We start from the raw sequence: 18,432 nt of genomic DNA, 5'->3' as shown, positions 1-18,432 counted from the left end.
GGTGTACATTCAAGGAGAGAATTTTGTAGTTGCAAGCACCTGCCATCATCGTGCAGGTCAGGGAGTAGCTTGCTGGCCCATGTATGCCATATATTTAGATTTGTCTCACCCACTCTTCATCCTCTCCAAAACCCCATCCCTTTAAAGACCCCCATCCCTAGGTCCGGCAGGGAAACGCCGCCTAGAAGTTACACTCGTAAGGTGAGGGTACCAGTGTAGGAAGCTGGCTATTTATGTAGTGTACCAAATGTAGGGTTATACCATACAAATAGTCCAGATGGCCCTTATTGGTTTACAGGGGCTTACTATAATAATCCCAAGTGCTCTTCTAGTGGTAGTGTGGGCGAGCAGCTTAGGCTTATCAGAGGGAAGTGTAGAGCATTTGTTGACCACACAGAGTCAATAAATGAGACACACAGTCAAAAAGAATTCCCAGACCAATTTAGAACAATAATACCTATTTTTATATAATTTAGATACCAAGATCATCGGGATCAGATGAGTACTTTCAGAGAGAGAAATTTTTGTCGACATATAAAATTCAGTCGAATAACATTTCTTGAGGTATGGGCTCAAATGCGGTAATGTTATCCTATGGGAGAAATATTTACTGCTTAGAAATACAAGCAGATGATTTACAGGGTTTTTCTCCTGGGCTTAAGGGGCTTAGAGGCCAAGGTCCAAGAAACCACCAACAGTTGGAGATTACCTGCCCTGGCGTGTCCGGGTGCAGATGTGCTGGTTGTGTTGGTAGCCTAGAGGGCTACGCTATAAAGTCAGTGAGGAAGTACCTGCAAGAAGAAAGGCTGCAAGTGGGGATGGGGGGACCAGTCTGGCAGAAACTAAAGGGGGGCTCGACTATTGAGGGTCTCTGGAGTACGACAACACAGTCTTTGCCTAGATCAGTTATGGGGGATCTCTGGTGTAGAGGTGTTTAGCCTGGTGGGTCGCTCGAGTCAGAGGCTTTCACTTGGTTTCGGGAACCTGGAGAAGGATAGAAAACAAGACTCCAGGGCCACTGTTGGTGATGACCTTGGAGATCCTGATGTCCCTTGTCAGCAGGTTGGTGTTGGTGATGCCCGGGCTGGACACAAAACATGCCTTGGTGCTTGCAATGGCTACGGTACCACGGGTATTGGTGCATAGAGGCTCCGTGAAGACTCAGCATTTCAAGACTTGGTGAAGCGATGGGACTGACCTCCTGAACTCTCGATGACCCCTCCTGGTGAGTTGCTTCATCGGTGGATCGGTGGAACAAAATGGTGAACTGGGCAGAAGCGGTTGGTGCCTGCAGATACAGGAAGATGGCTCCTTCACCTGAAGGGAGATACTGCTTGGTTGGTAAGTACTGGACAGTCCTCCAAGGGTTTTGGGAGGCTATTCAGCAGCAGGATGAGTCGTTTCTTACAATTGTTGGGAGAGCAGGAGCCAGGCAGGGTTTGGCGCCAGTTTTGGTGCTGGTCCACAGTTCTTGATTTGTTTACTCTTCTTTGTCCTTATTCTCTTCCCAGGTAGATAAATATGAGTTCCTGGTGTCAGTGGGCTACCTAAATACTGAATTTAGGAATGTTAAGGAAATTGTAAGGTAGTAGCCAATGGGCTTCCTACCCCTGCGGTGACTACACTCCCATATGGCCACATCCTGAGCAGAGTGGGCATAACTCTGACCCAGTTTTACCAAAACAAGATGGTGAAACCTTTCTTCGACTGTCCACTTCAGGTGGCCTACCTTAGGCGTGTGCCTAGCTTGCCACTGTGACATGCCTACTGACTAGCTAATTTTCCCACCTGCTCTAGTGCCAAATGGGCCCCAGGGAAGGGGGTGGCATTCTTCAAGTCTAGAGGAAGCCAGGGTCGCATATCAAAGCTGATGGAGGCGTTGAAGCCTCTGGCTTTGGTATGCTAATTCACTATCCGTCCTGCTGGAGAAGGTGTGATCACCTTCCTCCGGAGCAGGTATTATTCCTTACCTCTGAGAGGATTTGCTCTCCCGGTGGCAGGCTGGAAGAGTCCACTCTGCCAGCACACTAAAGGGCTGGTGGGTTTCAAGGGGTACCTCTAAGGTGCCCTCTGAGTGCATGTCCTAATATATCTAATACTGGCATCAGTGTGGATTTATTAAGACAAGGTGTTTGATACCAAGCACCATTGGTTTCAGTGCAGCCGTCATCTAGCTGGGAAACTGGTAATGACTAGTGACCAGTATGTGTCCTTAAGATGGCTGCCTGATGACTTGTTACATCTAGAAATGGAACTAGACATCACATGGGCCAGTCTGGTCATGCAGATAGGCCCTCCCATATAATATACTGCACCGTGTATCAGGGCTCTAATGCCTGCTGTCGTGGTGACTTACATACAGTAAATGCGGTGTACTTTGGCATGGCACACAGGGAGTGTGCCATGTTGAGTTTTCAAAATAGTTTGCACCATTTCACACATCCTGCGATGGCCGGCTGCTTGCAGTTTTTGTGTCGGTCCCCTTGGTTGGCATAGTACATGCTGCAGCCCATAGGGACCCTCTTTAGTAACCAAGCCCTGGGCACCAGGGGTACCATTTACTAAGGACTTAAGTGGGGCTAAAATCGTTGCCAATTGTTTTACAATTAGACATCTACCTTGATTTAAGGGAAAGAGCACTGGCACTGAAGGCCTGGTTAGCTGGGACCCAGTGCACTTTCAGTCCAAAAGCATTGGTACTGGGATTTGCACTTAATTTATTAAAACGTTTTGCTGACGAAAAGTGCAGGTGACCATGTCAAAAAGGGCACTCTCCTACAACCAGTAATGGGGAACATGACCATTGTGGAATCACAGAGCAATGCACAGAAGAGAAGAACCAACAAAAATTGTGAACAATATCAAATACAACCCCTCTCCCCTTGTCTCTTCCCATCCTGTGATACAGACCCAGGTGGAGATGGTTTCTTGCATATGGTGGAGCTTAACTGAGTCAATGTAGTGGTTCTCATCTTGCTGAGGTGTGGAGCGTTGTGAAGCTTTGGTTTTCATGTACTGCAGGTGTGCAATCGTGTCCGCCATCACCTCTTCAAATTCCTATGGGTTCTGGAGCCCTGTCGTATTCTATACTACTCAGGCGCTGCCCATAATGATCAGTCCAGATAACCTGCATATCATTTAAATGGTCCAATGCTAGAAACGGTCCCGAATGTTTCTTTGTTTCCTGGCGATAACGGACCAGGCATGTTTTGCTATTCTAGGCATAGAAATATACTGAAAGATTGGCTCCATTGATATTTTACCTTTTTGTTGCTGAGGTAGTCAGTAATGGGTTAGAAGTCTTTGTACTTCTTGAGTGTTAGGGGTGAACATGGATAGTGAAGCCCTTACAAATGAGATCAGCTTTCCCTCTGGCAGTTCGCATTAGGACTTCCTTAGCCTCTAGAAAGTGGACTCTGGTGAAAATGTCTGGATCCCAGCTGAATGGTTTGGCTTGGCCGTAGTCTGGTGTACATGCTCAAGCCTTAGTGAAGGCTCCTCCGTGGGGGCCATAATTGTCTGTAGCAATTCATGTGTGAAAGCCATGATATCTTCTCCTACAGCCCCCGGGGGAAGCCCCTGATGTGGATCTTGTTGCGTCACCCCCTTTTTTCAATATCTTATTGCATGGCTTGTAAGTCCAGCTTTTGGTATCCAAGAGACTGAACTCTGTGCCAGAGCAGTTAATGTTCCTCTGAGCGTGCATCTGCCGAATGCTTCAGATCATGTACCGTGTTGCCCAGCTCTGGTACTTCCTTACACATTTTGTATAGCCAGAATTAGTACTCCGTTCTGAGGGAGCCAATTTCAGAGCCAATTTCACGAAGGAAACAGTTCATATATTCTTGTGTGATAGGGGTTGATGTAGGCTCCTCCACAGCCTGCGAACGGTCCCCTTCTTTTTTAGCCCGTGGTCCTGTTGTAGCCCCACATGTCTGCCGCTGAGCTCTCCTTCTGGGGCTAGTCCTAACCATCCTGCGAGGCAATGGTGCTTTGAATGTGGCGTAGCATCTGGTGGAATGAATATTGAAGTGAACATTGTCGGAATCAGGCTTTAGCCCCAATTGCTGTTTGGTGCAGCACCAGACCAGGCCACACTCTGGTCAGCTGAGTGTCTGAAGGTCTTCCAACGTCATGGAGAGAGACACTTCAAAGTCCACCAGGAGTCCAGTTGGGTGTGCGGCTCACTCGTAATAGGGAGCTGAGAAGGATATTAAATAGAATGTGCAGTTGTGGTCAGATCTGTTCCCCTGCTGAGAAAGGTGACTTCATCACCTAATGTGTGACAATTGTACAATGGGGCAATTATACCCCCATGGCTCCTTCATTCAGTGGACAGACCCCTCCTTTTGTGCTCACCAACTTCCCCTGAAGCAATTTGCATATTTATGACTACGGGCAGCTGTTCGTTCCTTATATACAACATTGCCAGACGAACCCCCACAGCTGAACACCCTAAAAATATTGTTAACGGCCCCCAACCGGAAAAATCTGGTAAAAAGATTATACAATGCAGCCCAAGAGGAACAGGCCGTGAGACCTACTGCAGCATTAGGCAGGTAGGAGACTGTGCTGGGCGAGACGATAGACGAACAAGATTGGCATTACAGCTGTACACAACTTGCACTCCTCACATCGAACTGCAACCTGCGCATCATCCATTTCAGATTCTTACACCAAATATATTATACGCCAGCTAAACTACACAGGCTAGGCCTAAGAGAGACAGATAATTGCCAGAGATGCAATGCACAGGGCGCTAACTTTTTACGTACTTCATGGTCCTGCCCACAGCTACAGACATATTTGGTTGAGGTCACCACCACGCTGTCCGCAATGCTGTCAGAGTGGATTCCCAATACGCCCTTGGTGTGTATTCTGGGTGCCAAGAAGCTTAAGAACGCAAAGCGCATGAAATTCTTGGCGGTAGCTTTGCTGCTGGCAAAAAGACACATAGCAATGAGATGGTGAAGCAAGAGACCCCCCAGACTCAAAGCCTGTATCACAGACATGACATATTGTAAAACCACGCTGGAAACCTATGCAGAAGACATCCCACAAGTTTCGCGGCCCAGAGACTTCTGGGAGCCACTTGTCCAATATTTACAGGCAGAGTCAGAGCCTGAACCACGACCTGACACATGAAGTACTTTGTTCATACGACTATATGCCTGGGATTCCACACATGTAACGGGGGATGTGAGTAACGGGAAGAGTAGAGTAAAAAGGGGTGTGTAGAGACACATGTAAGATGAGCCACTGCCTATCGCTGTGGACACTGCGGCTGAAATAACTGTGTGTACGATGCAAGTGCAACTTTCAATGTGACATGTATTATTGAACAATGAGGTTTGAAGTGTATTGAATGCTCTGTAACTACTGGTTAGATGAAAAAAATAATAATAAAAAATAAATGTGTGACAATTGCATATTGAATATGTTTCTGATAGTGCAGCTATGGTCTCCAGTGATCCACTCTTGTTGAGTGACAGAAATGGTGGAGGCAAAATAAGTTTGGTTGAATCCGATGTAAATAGGACCTGTACACAAAATTCAACTAAAAGGAGCAGGATTTGTGTTGGGAGAATGGCGTGGGCAGTTAACTCCAATATGATGTTTTATTGGATTTGCAAATTGACGATTAAAGGTACAAAAAAGTTAAACATTCTGTTTCTGAACCCTGACACAAGTTTACTGAAGTCTGTTTGATATACCCATTTATTGGATTAATTGGCTGCAGGTAATGCAGAATGCAGTGGCACGATTAGTCCTTAAATGATCTCATTAGACTTGAGTCCCCACATCTAAGACAACTTCACCGGCTCAGTATATCACTAGTTTTGCCCAAAGGGCATTTTATGACACATGTCTAAGAAAATCTCACTAAAAGGTTTGAGCAGTACAGTGAACACAGAAATGTAAGATCTCTCAATTCCAGTCTCTTTCACAACCCTGAGATCATACTTGCAAGGAGAGAAGCTAGGTCCCTTGCCTTTTTAGCAGCAAGGATATGGAACAAACCCCCTCCCACTCTGTTTTGTTAGCAGAGAAAGTCACGTCAGAAAACAACTAAAAACCTGGATATATTCCATTTTCTAATGGCGGTAGAATGATTGGTATAACTATGCATAGCGCAGGGATGCCCTTTGGGACAGCTGTTTGCACTCTATAAAATTATTCATTCATGTTTTACAATGGAAATTTGAAAGTAACCTTTGCCAATATTGATACTAACATATCTGTTTGTGCTTGGTAGATTTGTATGCTAATGTTATTGGTATGTTAACATATTAGCAAGAAAATAGTCTGACTTTTGTAAAGTTATGCTAGATTTTTTTATTTTCCACTTATCTTGACTTATTAGGAAACACGTTTGCTGTGGTCGACTGCATACCTTTGCTGCAAAAAGTCCTAAAAGATGAATCCTCAGTTGCATGCAAATTGGCTTGTGTTGCAGTAAGGGTAAGAAGACCTATTTATTTTGACTTACATTTTACATTTAGGCCAAATAAGGAATGAAGTCTTGTATCTGATTTAGAGTTTGGCGGACAGGGTACTCTATTGCAAATGCGACGGAGTACACTGCTTGCCAAACCCTCAGTCTCATTTAGAGTTGGGTGGACATTAAGTATTCAAATGGAGTGCTTCCTGCAACTGTCCGATGGAGATGGAGATGGGGCAGTGGAGGAAGCATCATTACACCTTCCTCCCTATTTAGGGTGACCGGTATAATGTCTTTATTTTTCCTGTCTGTCACCACCAGGAAAAACAGGGTGCTTAGGGACTGGAAAAAACAATAATAACCCCACACCCTAAAAAAAAACTTCAAAGATGTTGCAGTCATTAGTTTTTTGTTTTTCAAAAACAAACTCCTGCTTTAGGAATTTGTGTTTGGAAAAACAAAACAAAAAAGTTTAACTTTTGGTGTAAACAGATAGCAGATGTTTACCAAGATTTTCGTTCAAGGCCATGGTTTAGAATTTGTGGTACTATGACTGATATAGAGTTCAGTGGTAATTGATTTTTCTCGGATTTGTGGCAAAAGTGCTAACCCAGGAGGAGAAACCCACTGTGGTCAGTTTACCCATACAATCAATACCCTTCAAACAATTGATATAAAGGTGATGCTAAATAAATTAGGTATCCGAACACAAGAGCTGCCACGTTGCACTGATGTAGTCATAACACACACTGCTGGTCTGCCTGCTAAAGGCATTTCCTTCTAAAGAGAAAGAAATCTTGGTGAGATGCAACTTTACAGATCTTGCATTTGTACTAGCCAGGATACGGTGTATACTTCTAATCCAGCTACATCTCTCTGACTATGCCAAAAAGAGCCAGAAACTCATCTCAGGTTGTTTTTTGTGAAAGGAAAGAATGGCCAAGAGTTCGAGCTGAACTGTTCTTCCTGGAGATTATGTTGACTCATAATTGGGCCCACACATGTTCTACCTATGCTTAACTGCTATTTAGCGAATACAACATTCAACTATCGCTATGTTTGAGTGCAGTTGTTTCATATGTATATGTAAACATTAAATTGTGTTATTTTTTTGTCTCTCTTTTAGCACTGCATCATGAGTTTATGCAGCAGCACCTACAGCGAATTAGGTTTACAACTCATAATTGATCTTTTAATGCTGAGGAATAGTTCTTACTGGTTAGTAAGAACAGAGCTTTTAGAAACTCTAGCTGACATTGATTTTCGGTAAGCATATATCAACTTTTTCCTAGAAAAAAAGTGTAATTGCATGATTTGCCTGGTGACTTAGTCCTTTCACAGAGAATAGCGTTCATTAGAAGGGTTTGTTTACAGCACAAGTGTATAGCTCAAAAATAGTGGCTGAGAAACAGGTATACAGAAGATAAAAATTGCAATAGTAACCAAAATATTAAGCCATGAGAAGTTGGCAATTATAAAATAAAGATGGAAGCAGGTGATATAAAGTGTAGCCTACCAACCACAAATGGTGCATGACATTAATGGCAGGAAGTGGAAAAAGAAGTCAGATAATGCTGATACAATGGCTCATTCAGTTAAATGGTAATCTCGCGTTCCTTGCAGGACATAAAATAAAACTCAGTCCTGACCTGGGCTGCACAACCTTTCATGTGTGCAAGGTTGAAACCGTGAATTCAGTAAATTAGGTACTAGTAACATTTGTTAACTTTAGTGCGCAGAAATGGCCAGACAGTATTAAGCTTTATGGAAAAATTAGTTAATTATTTTTGGAAATGAGAGTAACCTGCATTCTTTCGTAGGACAACATTGCATTCTTGACAATTTTGGAAATTTACTCTGATGTCTGTCATTGGCAGTAACAAAAACACACAAATGAACAAATTCAAAATAGGGGTTCTACTGATGGTAAGGGACGGATGTCACCTTGATATAAGGAAGGTCTATGCTTCTTTTCATAGCTTGAGTGGTAATTCAGCTGCCACCACTCTGCTCTTATGCTCTAGTTCTGTTCTTCATCTGGTAATCCCTTTTCCCTGAATCCGGTAGGACAGATCTGCTCCCTCCCTCTTTGATAATGAAAAATTATGTGGTCTTTAGGGGATTAGCACCTCATCTTTCTCTTTGATTATGTGCCTTCCAGGAAAGGTAGGGAGGGGCACAATGTTATGCCTAATTGCCCAGTCTCCTTTGCTTGATTTGCGTCCCAGATTATCATTCCTGCTTCCACCTTTGTAGACTATGATTAATGTCTTGTTGGAGTGGCAGGCTCATCAGCTTTTGTTGGTACGGGTAGGCCTCAGTACATCTCAACTTCAGCTGCTCAATGAGGGATTTCATTTGGTATGGTGCCCTGCTAAGCCTCAACGAGTACCGAAAGTGTGCGTCTAGCAGTCTACAGATTGTGGCACTATTTATTATGAAGTTTTATATAGAGTGAACATGATCTAAATGGGTGTCTGGGTGCTTTAAAGAGAAGCAATCACCACAGTGAAACAGGTAGTTTACATATTGGGAGTTTCAATGCAAATTAACAAAAGGCAGGTAACATTGAAAAGCCACCAGTTTCAATGTGAAAATTAAAGACCACACCGATGATGGAGTACTTTTTAGGCCCATTTCCGTAGACTTCTCTTCCTTCTGGACAACAGAAAGGCAGGACCCACTGATCATGGCCACCAGGTAGCACTAAGTCCCCCAGCAGAGTGTAGAGATCAGTCTGCAGAAATCTCAATGAAGAAAGATGGTCACCATCAGAGTGGGATATTTGATGACCTTAATTGTTTTCTCCTCATTTAAAAAACGTGGGTGGGATGGAAATTTTCAGATGTATAATCTGCCTGCAGCCATATATTTTCCCCTACACATCTCTCTCTCTCTCTCTATAAGCTGCATCATAGCACAGGAGCCAGGTGTGAGACGGTCTGAGCAAAGCCAAGCAGGGTCGCGGCCCTCATGAACACATCAGTTCAGCTTGGGCCAAGTGCTTCATTGCAAGGGATGTTCTACTGTGTTGGCAGAGGGAAAAGGAGCAGACAAGGAGGACCACCGCAAGGTGGGCCATTCTCCATACCAGGAAGTAGAGTCTCCGCATTCATGTAGACAGCAAAGGAGCTTCTGATTGGTGTTGGGAGAGCTTCAAACAGACGTGGTGGGCTAGTTCTCCTCGCAACTGATTAGGGTCTTAGGCTGATAAAATGGTGTTCCAGTGGAATGGTACCATTATGCAGCCATACAAGTGTTGATAGGGATCAAAACAATTTGAGTGTAATTTACAGCTAGATGATGTATGGTTTAGCAACTGGCTAATGTAACAGCAAGGACTTGGAAGTGGATCTTGGAAATTATGACCAGTAGACATTTGTATTATACAGTGAATTGAGGAGGCCCTGTCAAATGTTCTTTCAGCTACCGAGCTTGCTTGTTGTAACCAAGGCAGAGTAAAGTGCGAGCCTTTATTTGGAATTTGTCTCCTTTAAGCAGATTGTAGCCGGTTGAGGTGTTAGCCTTGGTTAAAACATCGAGGGGCATCATAAATCCTATTCAAATGAGGCCCAAGCTTGCATGTTGGTAAAATATGGAAAATGAAAATAAAAATGTTTTAGAAGTGGCATTTGAGAGTAATTATTCTCTGCTGTGGATTAAACAACTTGCTATTTGTTATTGTATTCCAGAGAGACACTCCTACTGAAACTCAGAATGAGTGTAGGGCAGAGATATGATGGGTGCCCATTAGTAGTGATAAGGCATGGGCTTAGAAGAACACCAGGGCACCAAGAGAGAGGAGCACCAGGAGATTGTAGCAGTAGTGATTTTCAAGCTTGTCAATGGTATGACTATCACAATTATCAGAGGCAGCGGAGACAGTAGGAATGAGGATAAGTGTTATGAAGTTAGACAACTGGCTGAACCCTCACTCATTTGAGTGTACTTAACAGGGAATTAATTGCAAGGGATTTTATTGGTTGGTTTTGGTGAGACACTGAGCGAGCTTGTAGAAAAATAGGAAGTGTCCGCTGGTACTGGGGGCGACCTGTAAATGTCAAGAGGTATATTTAGAATTGAGATGACAATCCATTTTGAAGTCGGGGACGTATAGCTAAGAGTAATGATCAGTTTGATTGAATAGCTGAAATAAATGGTTTGTGTGAGCAAATACAGAGGCTTAATGATTTGAGGGTCAGGTAAAAGAAATCATTTTTTAATACACCACTTTAATTGTCTTTTTTTTAACAATTCTACTGCATCAATATGCGCAAAGATATATTTAACGAGAAATAGTAGCTAAGCTGAATATAGTATGGGCATTGTCTTTTTGTGGGGATTTTGTCTAATGCCAGGTGACACATCTATTTCTTTTCATGATTTCATTCTTTTATATTTCACCCAGTGTATTAAGCAAGTAGTACATATCTACGGTTCTAAGTGATTGTGACACATGTAATAAGATGGGAATAATTTTGTAGTCTCCATGTGGCCCCCATATTTTTCTATTCAATCCTTACAGCATTAGAGTTGACTTGCATTGTTCCATTTTCTACATGTGCTCTCCCTCTTTTGTCCCTCTGGCTGCTCTGCTTTCGCAGGCCATTAACTGGCTTGTTTATCCAGAGTCTTGATGAATGATTTTCCATCATATGTATTATATTGCTATTACGGCCATCTATTTTTGTTTTTCCTTACAAGGAACCTGTTTCATTCCATTACTAGTGTTTGATTCCTGCAGGGAAATAAAGATTCTTTAATATTGCATGTGAATTATTATTATTTTTTTTGCATGAACTGTGATTGTAGAGTGAGTGGCATTTTGGTAATTTGTTCTTATACTCTGCAGGCTAGTCAGCTTTCTGGAAGGAAAGACTCAAAAGTTACATAAAGGATGTCACCATTATACAGGGGTGAGTAATGCGTAATTGTCTTGTCACTGCATCTGTCTTTTTCATTCCAACAAATCTTACTTTGGAGCATTTTGCAAGCATGTAATATTCTGGAGAGATGGGTTCACTTTGTGCCAAAAACACTGTATGTTTAGATTCTGGATCACTTGAAACAGAGAAACAGTCATGTCTTTAGTGATAATCAAAGTACCTCAATGTTATTTAGATTACACGTTGTTACCATGTTCACATGTATTTACAGGTGTCCATAGCCTATTAGCATATGGGCCTGAAGTCTGTCAACATATGCCTTTACCTTGTAAAAACCTTTTGAAGTTGATTATAGTATCTAACCTTATGTCCTCTTACAGGTTTTATTGGAAAACATCTGTTTTGTTATGTGTAACAGACTGATGGAACAGATTACAACACAAGCAGTATAGGTGTCTATGATTTATTTGGCACCTAGCAGGCATATGAGGTATAAGGGGTTGTTTTTATAAGGAAGAGGGGGACAAACAAAATGAAGTTATTTCATATAGGCACTCTGGAGTTATGTTGCTCCATTCTTTAATCTTCAAGCTCTGGGTTTCTTTAGTGTTGTTTTCCTTTTATATAGTCCCCGTCAAGAAAGACAGACCCTCAGGAAGAAACAAAACATGTCCTGAAAATATCAAGGTATGCCAGTATACAATCCCACCACCGGTCACCGGTGAATGCTCTGTCAGTGTACTCGGTTTCTGGTGCTCTCCTGGTATTCACCATACCCCAGTGCACAGTACCAAAAGTTTCCGGGCCCTCACCTAGCCCACCTGTGCTACCTCTGATGCCCTACCACTGTGACTCTACTGTCACTCAGACATCATGCACCACAACACTTTACTTGTGCTACAGCTCGTATCCTGAGCCATAGCGGTCGGTCAGGACCACAACATCCTCTTTCTTCAGGTCACTGGGTGTACACAGCTCTGCTGAGTGCAAGGCTCCTTCTTCTCAGTCGTGCCTCCAGTGAGGTCCAGCGTCTATCAAACAGCAGTCTGACCTGAAAACTGCACCATTGGTCTTTTTCTCCAGTCCGCAAACCGCTCCTTGTCTTGCGTCACTTCTCTCCTCATGGACCTGGGGGTCTTCTCCCTCTCTGTTGCCGTCTTTCTTTCCTTTAGTTCCTGAAATGGGCGGGGGTCTCCTTCACTCGCACATGTGAGCGCGGACGAAAAACTAGAACCACAATCTATCGTTCTGGCAATCTATGACAGCCTTCTTTAAGTTCTCGCGTCCCGAACGTCTCTCTTCCACAGCATGCCCTTACCTTTTTCAGTTCAGTGGCAGAATACTACCTGCATAGTTATGCTTGCAATTATTTACCTTTTGCAAATGTTATTAACAGTAGCAAAAGAAACACCATAAGGCTATTGGAGAACAAATGTTTGCCATGTTTAGGTGTATGGTGCCTTCAAAGGCTGCATGCGTTTCTACAATCTGCATGTAGATCTTTCAGCTTTTCCTCAGATCCCTTAAGTCATGCTTTGGTGGGAACCTCCTCTCCCATGCATCTTTTCCAGTGGTCCTTTTTTGGATATGAGAGGCGTTTGTGTCAAAGACAATTTGCCTTGGATACATAACACAGCATTTTTCAGTGACTTCAGATCATAAATCTTTCTTCTAAAATCTTCTGGTAGCCTCACACAAACCATTGTGAATGTGTTGGGTTTAGGTTCTGGGACCATGAGTTTTGTTTATAACTTTAGTTGTGTTGTTATGACCCTTGGGCTCTGATGAGTCTAAACATATTCTCCCTGTATGATGGCAGGATAGGGAAAACGCTTCCACATAAGCTGGAGTGCTTCCATTTGTAGCACATATGTAAAAGTGCTTCTGATAGAGACTTCTAGCTGCAGATGCTTCACCTTTTAAATACGCCCCTAGCGTCAGACTTGATCCTGAAACTTTACAGCAGTGCTTCTGCATGTTGAAGGGTGGCGACTTGCGGCTCTATACTGGCACAGTTCCATTCTGGAAATGACGTGTGGGGCCTTAATAGGCACCACTCTCATGTGCGGACGTCAGTTCCTTTCTTCCCACACATCCAGACGCAAATACGGAGTTTCTCTCAGAGACTCTTATTTTTGCGAATGATTTTCATATTTCGACTGTGTGCAAGGGAAGTCACGCCCTAACGAACATGTTACTTACCCTTCCGTAACAATATATCTGTAAGAAACAGTAGTAGTGATAGATTCCTTACCTTAGAATTAACCCAAGGCATCAGACTGAAACCAGAAAGTTTTCGTCAGCAGTACCCCTGTGCGTCGGAAGGTGGCGTCGTGCGGCTCCATGTCCGAAGCTGGCGTCGTCGAGATGACTTTGCGGCAGCTACTTAGACGCCGCCCTCACGCGCTGACTTCAGTTCTGTACACGACTTTCCGTACCAGGAACACAGAGTCATGCAAGATACTGACCAACGGTGCCTTAAACTAGGGCTTAAAAGGGATGACCTTAACCCTAGAAATCAGTTCGCAGAACGGGGAGGATGGGTGGGGCGGTAAGGAATCTATCACTACTAATGTTTCTTACAGATATATCGTTACCGAAGGTAAGTAACTTGTTCATCTGAAAGAAACTCGTAGTGATAGATTCCTTACCTTAGAATAGATACCCCAGCAATACCAACCCCGGTGCTGGGTCTGCGAACCAAGATCACACCAGGAAGTCCGGAGAACAGAACGGCCAAAGAAGCCGTCTCTCCGGACTTGGCTGTCCAGGCAAGAGTGCTTAGTAAAAGTGTGCAGCAAGGCCCATTTAGCTGCCTGACAGATGACTTGTAAGGGGACATCACGTCCCAATGCCGTAGTGGCTGCCGTCGCCCTGGTGGAATGGGTGCACAGCCCCAACGGAGGCTCCTTTTTAGCCAGAGAATAACAGGCTTTAATACTCAAGACGACCCATCGGGAGATTGTCCGCTTATGTACGGCCCGACCTTTCTTGGCGCCAACGTAGCCAACAAAGAAATGGTTATCCACCCGGAACTATTGTGTGCGGTTCAAGTAAAACGAGAGCGCACGTTTTGGGTCCAGACGGTGGAGCCTCTCGTCCTCTCTAGAAGAATGCAGAGGCGGAAAGAAGGTGGGCAAAGTGATGGTTTGCCCGATGTGAAAGGCAGTGACAACTTTTGGCAAAAAGGATGGACGGGTTCTGAGCACAACCTTGTCCGGATGGACAGATAGAAAAGGAGGTTTACAAGAAAGAGCCTGGAGCTCGCTCACTCACACCAGGAAAGCAGTCTTTAGTGTTAAGAGACGTAGAGGACAGAGGTGAATAGGCTCAAAGGGAGCACGCGTCAAATATGTGAGAATCGGATTCAAGTCCCACTGTGGCATCAGAAAAGGAATAGGAGGGAAAAGGTGAGTAATGCCTTTGAGTAATCTATTTACAACAGGGGACTTGAAGAGAGAGGGCTGATCAGGGCTGATCAGGGAGCCTGAGAAAGGCCGAACTAGCAGAAAGGTGGCCCTTGATAGTGCCCAGAGCCGAGCCCTGCTGGGCCAAAGAAAAAAGGAATAAAAGGACTTCTGAAATGGGATTTACAGCCTTTGCTGTGCACCATGACACAAATTTGTTCCACCTGTAGGTGTATACCAACTTAGTGGAGGGCCACCTGGCCACCAAGATGACATTACAAACTTCAGGAGGCAAGTCAAAAGGAATCAACTGCCACCGCTCAATCTCCACGCAAGGAGGTGGAGACTGGACAGGTTCGGGTGGAGGACCATCCCCTGCTGCTGTGACAGAAGATTCTCTTGAAGAGGCAGTTGGATCGGGGGATCGATGGTCATGCTGAGTAGCTCGGGATACCATACTCTTCAAGCCCAGTCCGGAGCCACAAGAATGACTTGGGCCCGGTCCCGTCTGATCTTCAGCACTCTGGGCAGAAGTGGTATAGGTGGCAAGGCGTATAACAGACAAAAAGCGTCACAGAGTGAGTGCCGCCTTGGAAATTACAGCACGCAGAACTGCTGACATTGCGCGTTCTCTTCAGTGGCGAATAGATCTAACCAAGGCTCTACCCACTGTTGAAAAATACCTTGTGCCATGTCCGAGTGAAGACGCCATTCGTGATCCATCATGCACCTGTGGCTGACCTCGTCCGCCCTATCGTTCAATGAACCTGCCAGGTGTTGAACCACAAGGGAAATGCCCTGATGTTCCAGCCATGTCCAGAGGCGCAGAGCCTCCTGACATAAGGTCCACGACCCCACCCCTCCCTGTTTGTTGCAGTACCACATGGTGGTGGTGTTGTCCGTGAACACCTGCACTACTCTTCCCCGAACAGAGGAAAGGAACGCCTTCAGTGCAAGTCGGATCTCCGGAGGCACCAAAAGTTTGATGTGGAGTCGGGACTCCGCCGGAGACCAGAGGCCTCTGATCTCCGCCTCTCCCTTGTGGCCGCACCATCCCAGGAGGTACGCATCCGTCACCACTGTGTGCTCCGGTTGGGGAAGGGAGAGGGATCTGCCGTTGACCCAATGCCGGTTTGTGAATCACCACTGCAACTGTCTTGCAGTGCCCTCCGAGATCTGGACAGACTCAGACAGGTTCTCCCTGGTGCTGGGCCCACTGGAACTTCAGGTCCCACTGCAGAGCCCGCATATGCCATCTGGCATGATCGACCAGCAGGATGCAGGAGGCCATGAGGCCCAACAGCCTCAGGGTCAGCCTGACCGAAACGCAGGATAGAGGCCGAAAGATCGGAATCAGAGCTTGAATATCCTGGACTCGCTGTTCGGGAGGATAGACCCGAAAGAGCGTCGTATCCAGAACCGCTCCGATAAAGAGGAGCTTCTTAGAGGGAATTCGGTGCGACTTTGGCACATTGATGGAGAACCCCAGCAAATGCAGGAGGTCGGCCGTAGTCTGGAGGTGGGAGATAACTGCCTGGGGCTCTCCTGCCTTCAATAGCCAGTCGTCGAGATAGCGGAAGACTGGAACCCCTGATCTGTGCAGATGAGCTGCGACCGCCGCCATCACTTCTGTGAACATCCGAGGGGTGCTGGTAAGGCCAAAGGGGAGCACGGTAAACTGAAAGTGCTCGTGGCCTACCGTAAAGCGCAGGTAACGCCAGTGGGCCGGCAGGACTGGAATATGGAAATATGCGTCCTGCAGATCCAACGCTACCACCCAGTCTCCAGGGTTGAGGGCAGACAAGACCTGAGCCAGAGTTAACATCTTGAACTTCTCCTTCCGGAGGAAGTGATTGACGTTCCGGAAGTCTAAGATAGGACGCAGGCCCTTGTTCTTCTTGGGCACCAGAAAGTAGTGGGAATAACAACCACGACCTACTTCTGGCAAAGGAACACGCTTGATGGCCCCCTTGGCCAAGAGGGACACAACTTCCTGTCGAAGAAGTGCCAAGTGATCCCCCGACATGCGGTGGTACTGGGGTGGCATGGCTGGAGGGGTAGACTCAAAGGGGAGGGAGTAGCCCCTTCAAACTGTTTGTAAAACCCACATGTCTGTAGTGATGTTGCGCCAGTGGGGGAGGTGATGGCGAATCCTGCCGCCACTGTCGTTTGATGGGCCTGAAAAACCGGACTAGGAAGGTTTGGAGGCAGTGGTGACCGGGGTGGAGGTGGACTGACCCGCCTGCTGGCCCCCTGACCCACCTCAGTGGGTCCCACATCCGCGGCCGCGCTGGGACTGTTGCTGCGCAGGCCTGGGGCTCTGAAGCGAACGTGTTGGGGCACCCCTTCCGTGGCCGCGAAAGGAATGAAAGGCAGAAGGCAGAGGACGACGAATGGCCGAAAGACCCAAGGACTTGGCCGTAGCCCGTGAGTCCTTAAAACGCTCCAACGCACTAACCGCCTTGGTGCCAAAAAGGCGAATGCCATCAAAGGGCATGTCCATGAGAGTTTTCTGGACATCCCCTGCGAAGCCAGTAGTCCTCAGCCAGGCGTGGCGATGAAGCGCCACTGTCGTGGAAATCACTCTGCCCAGCGAGTCGGCGGTGTCAAGGCCACATCGAATTGTGAACTTGGCTGCATCTCTCCCTTCAGCAATAGCCTGAGAGAGCACTGTCCCGACCTCCTCGGGACACTGAGGCTGCACCTGCGCCACCGTATCCCACACAGAGTTGGAATAACGGCCCAAGAGGCATGCGGTGTTCACAGACCGCAGCCATGAACTGGCGGAAGAAAAAATTGTCTTCCCAAACTGTTCCAGTCTTTTGGATTCCCTATCTGGGGGTGCGGTAGGGAAGGCTCTATGGGAAGTGGAGGCTTGGACAACCAAGCTCTCAGGGGTGGGTTGTTGGGAGAGGAAAAGGGGTTCACCCGGGGCCGGACGATGATGTCTGGCCACGTTCCTATCCACAGGAGCCCCTGTGTTGGGCCTTGACCAGGTGCCCGAAAGTGCGTCATTAAAAGGTAGCAGTGGCTCCGCAGTGGTAGCAGCTGGCTGAAGTACTTCTTTCAGGAGGTTAGTCCTGACAGCCACTGTAGGGAGTTGGAGGTGGAGGGCCTTTGCCGCCCTACGCAACACCACTGCATAACTTGCACCCTCCTTCGTAGCCACGGTAGGAGGAGTGAGCATGCCAAGGTCAGGAGAGGTGTCCAGACCACTGGCAACCCCTAGTTCCTCTGCCCAGTCCGGGTCGTACTCACACTGAGCTATGTGAGGGTCCTCAGACCCCTCCCAGTACTCCCTTCCTCCGAAGGCTGATGAACAGGCCTAAAATAAGGAGGCTGGACATGGGGATAGAAATCCCCCATCGGCGTCGGAATCGGCATCAAGCAACGCCGTACCGACTCCGTGTCCACATCGGGGCTGAGACCGGGGGCAATGTCGTCCGGTGCCACGGGCGACGTCGGAGGTGGTGCCAGTGGGGTCGACGTTGGTGGAGGTGTCACGAGATCAACCGGCGTCGACCGGGATCCAGGCCTGGATCCTTGGGGGCACTGTGGCGCTGGGGCCGAAGCCGACAGCGATGCCGGAGCCGCTGACAGTAAAGGGCAAGGACCCCAAGTCGGGCCTGCGGGCCCAAAGGCGCACCGGCGGGGCCCGACAGCCCAAAGAGGCGGGCCAAGGCTGACAAATTCCTGC

The 18,432-nt window shown here is 46.4% G+C and overlaps 1 protein-coding gene across 2 annotated transcripts in view; it reads left to right on the top strand.

Annotated features, from left to right (window-relative positions):
* The window catches only part of HTT (huntingtin), a 2,065,683-nt gene that overhangs the window by 607,811 nt on the left and 1,439,440 nt on the right, over nt 1–18,432 (top strand). For both annotated transcript variants that reach the window (XM_085642500.1, XM_085642499.1), the window contains 3 exons: nt 6,365–6,462; nt 7,569–7,708; nt 11,295–11,358. In XM_085642500.1, coding sequence (XP_085498626.1) covers nt 6,365–6,462; nt 7,569–7,708; nt 11,295–11,358 — 302 coding nt within the window. The remainder of the gene's footprint in view (nt 1–6,364; nt 6,463–7,568; nt 7,709–11,294; nt 11,359–18,432) is intronic.

Source organism: Triturus cristatus, chromosome 2_2, assembly GCF_964204655.1.
Source record: "Triturus cristatus chromosome 2_2, aTriCri1.1, whole genome shotgun sequence".
NCBI lineage: Eukaryota > Metazoa > Chordata > Amphibia > Caudata > Salamandridae > Triturus > Triturus cristatus.
Note: the sequence above shows the minus strand (reverse complement) of the source record. Positions and strands in the feature narration are given on the sequence as shown.